The sequence below is a fragment of the Lutjanus erythropterus genome, chromosome 18 (assembly GCF_056507025.1).
Source record: "Lutjanus erythropterus isolate fLutEry1 chromosome 18, fLutEry1.hap2, whole genome shotgun sequence".
In the NCBI taxonomy this organism is placed as follows: domain Eukaryota; kingdom Metazoa; phylum Chordata; class Actinopteri; order Lutjaniformes; family Lutjanidae; genus Lutjanus; species Lutjanus erythropterus.
The window spans coordinates 28,651,379-28,664,563 of record NC_139334.1 but is presented as its reverse complement, the minus strand read 5'-3'; the positions used below and the strand labels follow the sequence as shown (position 1 = coordinate 28,664,563).

The 13,185-nt window shown below is 39.2% G+C and overlaps 1 protein-coding gene and 1 long non-coding RNA gene across 2 annotated transcripts in view; one reads left to right on the top strand and one right to left on the bottom strand.

Moving 5' to 3' along the window:
• Window positions 1-8,169, bottom strand: part of LOC146311247 (uncharacterized) — a 38,128-nt gene extending 29,959 nt beyond the window's left edge. Inside the window, exon 1 of the long non-coding RNA XR_014772296.1 lies at window positions 8,075-8,169. This is a non-coding gene — a long non-coding RNA (uncharacterized LOC146311247). The remainder of the gene's footprint in view (window positions 1-8,074) is intronic.
• On the top strand, window positions 3,231-7,514 carry LOC146311248 (uncharacterized). The gene is given in 2 exon segments (XM_084742987.1): window positions 3,231-3,918; window positions 5,542-7,514. Coding segments are annotated over 2 exon segments (2,661 nt in total).
• Window positions 8,170-13,185: the final 5,016 nt, after the last annotated feature.

Here is a 13,185-nt window from a genome sequence, read left to right as displayed (position 1 = left end):
CTTGTGTGTGTAGTTGTGTAAATTGTGTATAATGTTTTGAAAAAAATAGTCCTGTTTTCTAAATTTTGCATAAGCAGTTATAAAAAAAATACTGTACCAAACATTTCTATGGAGGCTCAAAGACAGTTTGCCACCGTATACTGTCTGTTTAGAGATAAATAGTGCTGAAATTTGTATTGAGAAATCGTTTTGTTTAGGTGTAATTTGGTTTGACCAGATTGTGTGAGAACTGTCCTCAGGTGGTCAGAGGAGGTGAACCTCAGGACCAGCTGGCTGAGGGAACTCCTCTCTATGTTCTCCTTTTGGATATGGAGAACTTTGTAATGGTAGGAATTTGTAGAATTTCATTGCTTGCTTTTGTATCCAAATTAAAAGGGGAAATTAGCCAAGGTCAGCTCAGCATCCATTGCAGAGGGTGTTCCTGGGAACTGGAGTATTCAGGGTCTTGACCGGTTCTTTGTCCCATTTTCTAAAATCTTGATTTACAAACTGTATTATAGTTTTGAAGTCTTTCATGCACATAGCAGCTTACCTGGGAGGAGGAGAGTCACTTTCTTGGAAATAAGGATGGACTGGTGCTGACTGAGATCTGTGTGTATTTTGGAAAGAAAGAGGAGACGAACAGTCGTCAGTTCAGAGATGAAACAATGAGAGAGATGATAAAGAAGCTTGTGTGTGTGTGTGTGTGTGTGTGTGTGTGTGTGTGTGTGTGTGTGTGTGTGTGAACAGTGGGGAATTTAAGATGGAGGCAAGGAGAGACCAGAACACTGCTAATGATCGATGACTCACTCATTCACTCACTCGCTCACTCTCTCACACACACACACCTGGTACAGCAGCTAAGTGAGTGGACAAAGCACCACAATAAATATCACTTTTTGATGAAACAACTGGTTAACTAATCAATTTATCAGTTGATTGAAAGAAGATTATATTTGATTTATAGTTAACAGTTCCAGCTTCTCAAATGTGAATATTGTCTGATAATAAATTGAGGAGTGTGTTTGAAATCAATGCTGTGTTCTTTTGATCAATCACTCCTGTTGGTCTCACTGCAGAGAAAGACCACCAGGGTGGGAAATTAAGATTGTATGTTATCAATCCAGACACAGAAACTGATGGATACACAGAAACTACCAAGAAGACACCAGAAAAGTTCAGGAAAAGTTGATTCTCTTCTCTTTACTCTTAAAGGAGTTTACCACGAGAATAGGAACATTATGAGGGATATAATATATATTATTATATTTGCAATATATATATTTTTTAAATAAACAGTTATTGTTTTTCTAACATGCTGAGGTCATGTGACAAAAAGACAACATTACTGTAAATATGCTCAGCTTAGAAACCTGGATTTTCAAAGCAGAAGTGAACTGATGAACAATATATAGTTGTTTACAGAGGACACAGAACAACAGCAGCATGTTAGCTAATGTATTTACATTATGAAGTGACATGATAATGACTTACTTTGGACGACCGACAAATGTAGACCTGAACGTGTCAGGCATACTGAGTCCCGGACTGTCTGGTCCCTGCTGCTTCTCTGATCTGTGACACAACACAAGACAACACACACACACACACACACACACACACACACACACACAGACAGACAGACAGACAGACAGACAGACAGACAGATTAAAGATGGTGGAGTGCTCTGGTCTCTGACTCTGGAGTGAACTGGAAAAGTCTCACAGTCAACAGTCAGTTAGAGACCCTCAGTTCATCTCTGAGCTTCAGTCTGTGGCTCATGTTGTCCATATAGAGGGATCTCAGAGGGATGGACACCCTCCTCTGTGTCCTCTGTGTCCTCTGTGTCCGGTTAATGAGTCCACATCTATTAGATTAACTAAATCCTTTTCTAATTCTTCATTTGTCACAGAGAAATAAAACTGAGCTGATTAAACAACTCTATGTACAAAAAATAAACTTTTAAATTGTGGAAAACATTAGAGCTGTTATTATTATCATCCTACTTTGTTTACAGAAATAAATCCTGTCTGAACGAGACTATGAGGTGGACTAACTCTGGTCAATTTACTTCAGTCTTTGACACTAAATTACAAGTGGTGTTAAAAACATTTGACACAGAGGGAGCTGTAGATTTGTGTCCTCTCACACTCTGTGTTGTCTACAGACCTGAACCTGTAAAAACAACTGTGTCATCAGTGAAAGAAATAAAAATGAAATTCATTTAAACACAAACGCCCCAAACTTTTGTTTTTTAATTCAGATGTTAATATTAAACCACTTGTTTTGTAGGTTTTCTTTTGGTTCAGGAAGATGGCAACAGATAGTCACTTTGATAAGTTAATTATTTTAATGTGAGTGAAAAAAAAAAAAATCCAAATAAAGTCAACACTATTTCACATGAGAATATATTCTGGCCTTTAACATAAATTTTCCTCCTGAACTTCAACAAATCCTTTAGATGGTGAAAAATAACTGCGTGGCAAGAGAAACAGAAAAGGAACCCCTTTGGCTGCTTCAACTCTCCTAAAATAAAAGAGTTGTCTCTGAGCCTTCAGCACAGAAAGAACAAGATGTGTTGATAAATTTCTTTCTCCTTATTTCTTAAAAGATATTTTACAGGTTAAGGACACAATTTGTCTCCAGTGGATTTCCTGTAATAAACCTGTAAACCTGTCATAAAACTGTAGGTTTTCTGTCCTTCTTTCTGTTATTATTCTTATGGTCTGAGTAAAAGTTCTTTCTACAAGACTTTGTTGGATCTCGGTTGTTCTACTTCCACGTTCACATAGGGGGAGATTTTAGCCTCTGAATGATTTGATCTTAAGTTTTAATCTCGCGATCGAGGCAGAACTGCTGCTACTAGCGCAACCGGTTTGTTGTTGTTTTTAGCATCTGAGCTAGCTCGGCAACAGGCACTACAGACAAACTCAGCGTTACTGTTTGTACCCACCATCAACCGGAGGGCACTACGGCTGATCAATCCGCTTACTGGAGGCTGTTCCAACGCAGCAGGCCCATTCTTGGGCCTGTGCCGGTAAGTTTTAGTCTTATTACGACCTCCCGTGTGCGACAAGACTACTTTCCGCTGTGGGCTCCCGTTGTGGAGCCCTCGCGAGTAAGTTTTGCCCTGGGCTGCCCCTCTATCCACCAAAGCGACACCAAAGATAACAGTGCCTACAACTGTTACGACCACTTTTACTGGCCTTAGTTGTTTTGTCTCACCAGCAACCACCACCAGACCCACTGGCATGCCTCCACTCACCTCACCATCCGGATGCGACAGCTGCCTCCGCCTGTCCCAGAAAATATCCGAGCTGGAAGGGAGAATATCCGTGCTATACCAGATCCGGGATGAAGAACAGATCCTCGACTCTCTGATCACCATGGGCCCCGCTGTCACCACCACAAATGCCGGAGAACTGGAGTCGACTGTACCATGTTTAGATGACGCTGGCGCTGCTGCTGCTCAAGCAGCAGACCACTGGACAAAGCTGGGAGCTAAACCCAAGGCCCCTGTTAGCTCCACTCCTAGCCAGAAGGAGCCGTGGACTGTTGCCCGGAATACCCGTAAGGGTAAACATAGTGGGGAGCTTTCCTCCCACCCCCCTCCACCTCAGGCTGTCCAGCTGAGCAACAAATATTCCATCCTGTGCGAGCAGGATTTCCCTCCACTCCCAGCATCGTCCCCGGGGTCTGACAGCCCCCTGTCACCGCCTCCTCCCTCTACATTGGTGTCCAAGTCGTCTATCCCACCTGTTGACCGTCGCTCTCAACGGCATGCCCCCACTCAACGACCCGGCTGCGTGCAGTTCACTCCGCGTCCTGGGGCTAGCTCTCAGGTACAGGCCACCGAACTGGAGAGGGCACGCTCCTGGCGACACACCCCCTCCCCACGTGCCAAACATCAACAGTCCACCGGTCATCCTACAATCCCAGGTCAGACTTCCAAACCCCCTCCTCTTGCGTCACTGATCATTGGTGATTCCATAGTTAGGAACATTAAATCCAAAATAGCTGCGACATACTGTTTCCCCGGTGCCACGGTTTTGGACATAGTTCGGCACATCCCGACTCTTCTCAGTAAACATCCGCAAGTCAGAAATGTTGTCATCCACGTCGGCACCAATCATACCACCAAACAACAATCCGAGACTTTAAAGCGGGATTTTAACAGTCTCTTTCTTTGACATCCTAAAAGGCTACAAAAAAATTCAGTTTTTATCTCTGGTCCCACCCCGTCCTTCAATCGAGGCATAGGACGTTTTAGCAGGCTGCTAAGCCTCAACACTTGGCTGCAGTCCGTCTGCTCCTCACACAATGTGGTTTTCATTGATAACTTTAATTTTTTCTGGGATCGTGCATCATTTTTTAGCAGAGACGGTCTTCATCCCAGCTCACAGGGCAGTCGTGCCCTAGCTGCAAATATTTTTCATTCTATCTTCATCGTCAAACGCACTTGACTAACTACTCCTGCAGCACACCTGGACACAACACCGGTCACTGCATCCAACTCTTCTTCTTCACCGTCAGTGACAGTGTCCACCGCGCTCACTAGCTCCACCCACTGGCCTATAAATTCATCTCCTTCAAACATTGTTTTACGCAGCTCTCATATTCCTGTTATTATAACACATAGATCTCACAACAGAACCACGAACAACTCACACAGAAATATTAACAACCTACTAAAGATTCCGACTGTTGCTCCAACTTTGGCTCCCAGACTGAACAAGCTTAAAATTGCACTTTTTAATGCAAGATCCATATCCAATAAGACTTTTATTTTAAATGATTTTATCTCATCTGCTAACTTAGATTTTATGTTTTTAACAGAATCTTGGTTGCAATTGCATGATCATGGCCCTCTTGTTGAACTGTGTCCTCCAAACTATGCTTGTTTTAACCAACCCAGACTCAGTGGTCGTGGTGGTGGTCTAGTGAGTGTTTTTAAGAAAATCTTAAAATGTTTTCAACTAACCTGTGAGGAATTCTCTTCATTTGAAGTTCTCACTTTTAAAGTCTGCAGCCTCCATCCAATCATCTTTGCGATAATTTACCGTCCCCCAAAAACGCCTGCCAGCTTTTTAACAGAATTTTCTGAATTTTTATCCACCCTTGTTTTAAATTTTGACAGAATTGTTCTCTGTGGTGATTTTAACATTCATGTTGATGACTCCACTAACATTTATGCTACTGATTTCTTAAACATCACCTCTTCTTTTAACTTCAATCAGCATGTGTCTGGGCAAACTCATAACCGTGGTCACACACTGGACCTTGTGTTTACACTGGGTGTAGAAATATCCCCTGTCGAACTCTTGGAGATGACTGTATCAGATCACAAATGTATAATTTTTAACTGTGAATTACCTGTGATCAGTACAGCTACACCCAGCACCTTGTCCACTCGATTTCTTAATGAGCGCAGTATCTTAGAGTTCTGCACACTGTTTGGTGATCAAAGTTCACAGCTGTCTGAACATCCCAATACCAATGATCTGGCCAACTGCTTCAATTCAATCTGTTTGTCTACTCTCAATGCCATTGCACCTCTTAAAGTTAGGTCGAAGTCCTCAGCAAAAAAACAACCCTGGATAAATGATGACATTCGCAGCTGCAAAAGAGAATGTAGGAAAGCTGAGCGCAGATGGAAGAAATCCAAGCTCCATGTACATCTCATTACTATGAAGGGGTTATTGTTACATTTTAACAAAATGGTCAAGAATGCAAGAACATATTATTTTTCTGATCTTATTTCCAAACATCAACACAATCCTAAAGTTTTATTTAAAACGGTTGACCAGTTGCTAAATCCTCTCCCCTCCTGTGCCCCAGCTGGAAGTAATGCTGATTGTGAAATGTTTTTATCTTATTTTATTAATAAAGTAGAGAAAATAAGAGCCTCCATTACCACAAGGATAGCTTACTCTGATAACGTTTGCCCGCAGCGTAATGATTTTAATCAGTTTTATTCCATCACCCTGTCTGAACTTTTAGACACAGTGTCACATATGAGAGTGTCTTCCAGTCCTCTTGATGTGATACCAACAAAGTTTTTACTTAAAATAATGGATTTTATTGGGCCCCATTTGCTTTCTGTTTTTAACAGTTCCCTATCTACGGGTTGTGTCCCTGATCATTTTAAATCTGCATGTGTGAACCCGCTTTTAAAAAAAAGTGGTCTGGACCCCTCCCTCCCTGAAAATTACAGACCGATATCCAAGTTGCCATTTATTTCAAAAATTTTAGAGAAGATAGTGTACAAGCAATTTCTATCGGCACTCGAAAATAATAACACTTTTGAAAAATTTCAATCTGGTTTCCGGAAGTTCCACAGCACCGAAACAGCCCTGCTTAAGGTTACAAATGACCTTTTAATGGCTGCTGACGATGGCAAATGTGCAGTTCTTGTTCTCCTGGACGTTAGCTCGGCCTTTGACACAGTCGACCACAACATCCTCCTCGACAGACTGAGGCGCTGGGCAGGGATTTCTGGTACAGCACTGCAATGGTTTTCATCCTATCTATCAAACAGGAAATTCTGCGTCTCTGTTAATAACTATGTGTCATCCTTCTCGTGTGTTAAATATGGTATGCCCCAAGGGTCAGTTTTGGGGCCAATCTTATTTTCTTTATACATGCTTCCTCTTGGGCATATTTTACAAAAACATGGTGTGTCTTACCATTTTTATGCAGATGATTCACAAATGTACCTACCTCTGAGATCCTCTGACCCTAATATGTTTGATTCACTAAATGGCTGCCTGTCTGAAGTAAAGGATTGGATGTCACAAAATTTTCTCCAACTAAACGCTGACAAAACTGAAATCGTGTTGATTGGGCCCCAGCAAATGATCACACAAATCCCACCATTTGCTGGTCCCCTAACAGATCATATCAAGCCTGTTGCTAGAAATCTGGGAGTGTGGTTTGATGGAAACCTAAATTTTGAACAGCATACGACAAAGCTTGTGTAGTCATGTTTTTATCATCTAAGAAATATTTCAAAAATACGTTCTACACTATCTTTTAAAGACACAGAAACCATTTTACATGCTTTTATCTCATCACGCCTGGATTTCTGCAACAGCCTTTTTACCTGCCTGAACCAAAAATCTATTAACAGACTTCAGAATGTTCAAAACTCAGCTGCCAGACTTTTAACCAGAACTAGGAAACATGATCATATCACTCCTGTTTTAGCATCTCTACATTGGCTCCCTGTATGTTTTAGAATAGATTTTAAGATTTTACTGATGACTTTTAAAGCTCTCAATGGCCTCGCACCCCCATATATCTCTGACCTGTTAGTACCTTACACTCCACGACGTACCTTGAGATCCTCGGGCAGAGGTCTCTTGTCTGTTCCATATGCCCAGCTGAAAACTAAAGGGGACAGGGCCTTTTCAGTCAGGGCCCCAAAGCTCTGGAACAAACTGCCTGAGGAAATTAGGTCAGCCGAGTCAGTGATCTCCTTTAAATGTCTTCTTAAGACATACCTTTATCGGAGAGCCTTTCCTGATTTTATCTAAGCTTGAACTGTTGTGCACTGCTTTTCTTAAAATGTTTTTACATTCCTATTCTTGCCCTGTACCGTCTGATTTTACCTGTTTGAGTTGTTGTGTGACACTTGATCCTGTCTGTTTTACTTTGTTGCCTTGTGAAGCACTTTGTAATGTGAATTTTGAAAAGTGCTCTATAAATAAAGATTATTATTATTATTACATTCATCTGTCAAAGGGACAGAGAGTTATGAATTTTTAGCAGTCTAAAAAAGTCTGTATATTCCAAAAGGAGGCCATCAGAGTTGAGAAGTTGGGTGACTGGTAAGATGTTATTTTTAAACCAGTTGTTAAAAAATGAATTTGGTACAAAACGTTCCTGTTGTTCTAAATGAAGGACTATAAGGAAAATTAATCCCCAAACTTTTCTTCAAAAAGTCACAACAAAATGATCATCACTTCTTTATTTAATTGATCTCTCAAATTCTGAAATGACATTTATGAAACCTTCATTCAGATTCTCTCTGCCTGCACTCAAAATACATTTCTGTCGTAAAAACATTAATTAAAGAATATAAAACACACAGTACCTTTAGACGGGTGAAAAAACTGCGTCTCAAGTGAGACAGAAACAAGACTGAAAGTATTCAACTGAACAAACTTCCCACAACAGCTTCTGCATCCCCTGAACTCTGAAATAGTTTACAATCTTCTGACACATCAGTTCTCTGTAACCACACTTCTTCTTGCTGCTTCCTCTTCACAGTCTGCTGTTTTTTCTTTTACCTCACATCTATAAATTAATCTGCATTACATTCATTGTATTAACTTCAAAGTAAAATCCCAACTGTTAGTCGACAATCTTTGACAAGAGAATTAATTCAAGTATTAACAAACACAGTTACAATACCTTTGGATAATAATAAAAAAAACAGCGTCACAAGTGACTTTATTGTTCACTACAAGTTTCTGATCAATTTTTCCTTTTTAAAAAATTGTTTTCCAGAAGGAAATTATCAAATAAACTGACGACACAAAAAGATTAATTAAAGTATATAAAAGATGTAGTTACAGTGCCTTTAGATGGTGAAAAATAACTGCGTGGCAAGAGAAACAGAAAAGTAACCCTTTGGCTGCTTCAACTCTCCTAAAATAAAAGAGTTGTCTCTGAGCCTTCAGCACAGAAAGAACAAGATGTGTTGATGAATTTCTTTCTTCTTATTTCTTAAAAGATATTTTACAGGTTAAGGACACAATTGTCTCCAGTGTATTATTTCCTGTAATAAACCTGTAAACCTGTGATAAAACTGTAGGTTTTCTGTCCTTCTTTCTGTTATTATTCTTATGGTCTGAGTAAAAATTCTGTCTACAAGACATTTACATTCATCTGTCAAAGGGACAGAGACTTATCTAAAACACTCTCAGAGCTCCTGATTATTTATTTACATTCTCTTTTGAATTTTTAGCAGTTTGTTATTTTAACAAAAATTAAGGGTATAACAACTTTAATGTGTAAAGTATGAGTGCATCAGGTCAGACGGCTTGTATCGGTAAAAAGCTGAACATGAATCAGAAACTAATCGATGCAGCACCAGTGTATCAATACATTTCATTGGGACACTTTTATTTTTAGCATCAAGGAGCTGCCAGTCTAAGTTTCCTCACTTTTCTCTCCTCCTGTCTCTGCCTGAACTGCTCTCACTTAACCTGCTGCTCACAAGCGCTGCCTTGTCCCTCTCCTGTGTCTCCTCTTCATGTCCCTAAACAGACCAGACTGAAAACAGAAGTGATACTGTCCTGTTCTGCATCACCACATAATTTCATAATGTGCAAGTGTAGAATAAGTTTAGGTTTTACAAGAAAGATGAGAAACTCTGCAGATCATTTATATAAAACGTGTCTGACAGCAGAGAACAGAGACATGAGTCTGACTCACAGAGACGTCATGTCACTGTGAGAGCAGGTAACATGAAGCTGGACAAACTTCCCACAACAGGAGGTTTGAGTTACTCAACACAGAATGAACATCACATGTTCACTTCCTTTATTTTACTTTATCAACAGAAGTTAAATCCACAATTATTTTCAGTATATTTCCCTGTAATAAACCTTTTCCAATAAGACACTGAACCTGGTACAGTAACAGTGTCCTTTTTTCTGTTTTTATTCTTATGATCACAGTAAAAACTCTTTTTATCTACAAAACATTTACATGCAGCTGTCAAAGGGACAGAAAATTATCTAAAAAACTCTAAGAACACCTGCTTTTCTTGCTTCTTTTAGAGTTTTAGTAGTTTGGTATTTTAATAAGAATAAAAATGTCTGTATATTCCAAACAGAGGCCATCTGAGTTTAGATATTGGGTGACTGGTAAGATGTTAATTTTTAACAACTTTTTAACAATGTCTCTGTTCTTCTAAATAAAATACTAATAAGAACTAATCCCTCAAACTCTTCTTCAACCAGTCATGACAAGATGTGACGGACCATCACTTACTTATTTAGTTCAGAGCTGCAGATAAAACTAAGCAAACACAAGTTATTCACACTTGACATTCTGAAACTTCCTCCCTCGGTTTCCTGTCTTTTCCACACGTCAGTGCTCTCAAACCACTTCCCCTCTGCTTCTGGTGCAATGTAAGCTGCTTAAACCACAACCCACAACATCTCTGAGTCTTCAGCACAGGAAGAACCAGACGTGCTGATGTTTTTCTATCACCTTATTTCTTTACAGATATTTTCAAGGTAAAAGTAAAAGCAAAAGTCCACAGTTGCTCCCTGTGTATTGAACCTGGTAGTTACCAAATGTACCAAATGAAAACAGCTTTATAATGAGGTTCTGTAGAGCTGCATAGATGACGTGACCTAAAAATCTTCCAGATAAAAGAAAACATGTTTGTTTGGTTTAGATATCAATAAATATCACATAATCACAATTTCTTTTCAGTGAACATGAAAATTAAAGCAAAACTGATCATTTCCACTGATCACATCACTTATCACAATCACAGTTTCAGTCAAAATATATTTTTTTTTAACCAAATCTGGTTCTTGAACCAATTTTGATCAAGATTCCTGGAACCTTGGTTCTATCTTAAAAAAAACAAAAAAAACAAAACAAAAAAACCAGCCTGTTTCCACCAGTCTTGAGGAGAAACACTGGAACATCATCAGCAGAGGGAGCTGCACAGAACATAAAGACCTGCTGAAGATGACACCCACTTTGGTTGCAGCTATTTTTCGGGTCCTAGCCAATTTATTTTTGATGGAAATACTCCTGGTTCAAAATAACATGCTCCTCAGGGGAGGAGGTCAACTTTCAATACAATACTCGAGACGACAGTATTTCTCCTGGAATAACAGATTTATGTACAAGCAGAAACATCACTTGTGTGAATCCACTTTCCAAATGACACAAACGACACCACAAATGTATAAACACTTGATTTTTATTCTCAACAGAATAATCCAACAGAGGGTGTAGTAGAACATTTTCAGCGTCATAAATGAAGCAGAGGGATAAAACAGGATGTAATCAGGATGGACATAAAGTGCAGGTACAAACACTGACTGAGTCATGACTTTACACAAAGTGCAAACTTACAACAAAAACTCACTGAGGACAGTCTGAGAGGGCTGCAGGACATCAACACTATCATCATACAGTCTTAATGACAAATATCAGCATTACAGTAATCTGGAGACATTTAAAACTGCACTGGACAACTTTAAACAGAAGCAAAAAGTAACTGACTGAAAATAGGATGTTTAATTAAACTGCAGGAATCCATTAATTAATTATAAGCTTGTGTATTTTGGTCAAACCTGGAGGGATTGTGTATTCTGGCAGTGTGTTGTTGTGATCAAAAACAGGCAAAACTTCCAGTTTAACCATTTTAAATGAAGACAACTGCAAATACTGTTGGTCTGATTCAGATTTTTAGATTTAACCTGAAGGGATGATGCATCTTATATATTTAGAGTTAGACATACAGTACAGTTGGCAGCCAAAAAATGAACAAATTAAAGGGTAACTTCTGGATTTTTCAACCGTATTTTTCCATGTTTTGTGCCTAATGGAGACAAGAATTTTTGAAAGTGGTCCAGTACTGAAAGAGACCTCTGCAGCCCAACAGCCACAAAACCCCTGCAACGTAACCCTTGCTGGGAAATGTAAACCATCAAAGTACGTCCACTTAAAGTGCTTGTTTTTGCCGCTGACAGGCTCAGATTGTTGTTTTAAGTGTCTGACAACATTATGGAAAGGATCCCTACGGAGTTAAAGAGTAAGATCCTTTTTTTTTCACCAGAAACAGATGATTTATTGCTCTTATCAAACCAACCAGACTCCATTTATAGAAGAAGTCATTTTATCATCATAAAACTCTTCATTCAAACCTGACAGAAACTAAATAAAACTCACCAAAACTGTTCTGCTTTGTCTTTTGAGTTTTGTTGAATTTTATTTTGTTTTTGTTGAGTTTAATGTGTTTCTTATGATGATAAAATTACTGTTTCTGTAAATGGGAGTCTGGTGGGTTTGACGAGAGGAATAAAATGCCCGTTTCTGGTTAAACAAAAAGGATCTTCCTCTTTAACACAATGCTCCACCTCTGTATCGATCCTTTCCATAATGTTGTCAGACACTTTGAACAACAACCTGAGCCTGTCAGTGGCAAAAAAAAGCACTTTAAGGATTACTTTGCAGCATGTTTTGCAGCTTCTGGGCTGCAGCGGTCTTGCTTTGTTGTCAGTATTAGTCACTTAGACACAAAAACATGGAGAGAAAAGAGTATAGACTGAAAAATACCAACATTACCCTTTAAAGAAGGAGATTATTTGGTCTTCAGTTACAGAGGGTTAAAACTGAGCATCATTTCTGTCCCAAACTGTGCAGCCCTCACATCCAAATCCATAACAAACAGCTCTGCGATGGAAGAACAGTGTTGGAAAAACCAAAGGGGATTTAACCTTGTGAACATACACCTGTGAGACAACATCAAAACGTCTTTTTTTACATAAAACCTCGCCATCCTCCTCCGTCTCTGTTCTGAAAGCCTCGAACCAAACGACAACTTGTGATTTTAATTCTTAGGTGAGCAGCGTATAAAAATAAACTTTATGTCACAAAGTGGAGGTGGAGGTGGTGAACGTTTTCACTGGACACGACACGAACTCCATGACAAAAGGTAAAAAAAAAAAAAAAAAAAAAAAAAAAAGGCCAACAAACTTCAACGATCGACCTTCTGTGCTCCATTTATCCACCTGAAGTTTTCTTCAAGCATAGAAAAACAGGGAAGACGCACAGATGTCAGAAAGATTAAAAAAAAAAAAAAAAAAAAAAAAAAAAGCGAATCATTGTGAAGCCGATGATACTTGGTAATCTTAGCTACAGACAGCACATAGTGTTAGCAACTGAAATTCAACTGTGCATCTATAATCTGTTTAATCAGCTGTTTGGACAGATTCAGGGTCATGCATGCAAAGTGTTGTGACAAAAAAAAAAAGTCTAATCTCAAGGTCCACTTCCTGGATTTTTCTGGAGCTTTCACGTCTACGTCTCATATTAGCAAACAAACACTGTGAGGTGCAGTTGGAAGCTCCAGAAAAAAGCGCGTAAGAGGATGTAAAGTTAGGTTTTCTGTGTCAAGACACTTTTACAATTTTAAATTCACAAATACACGTCATGCCTCATCTAAAT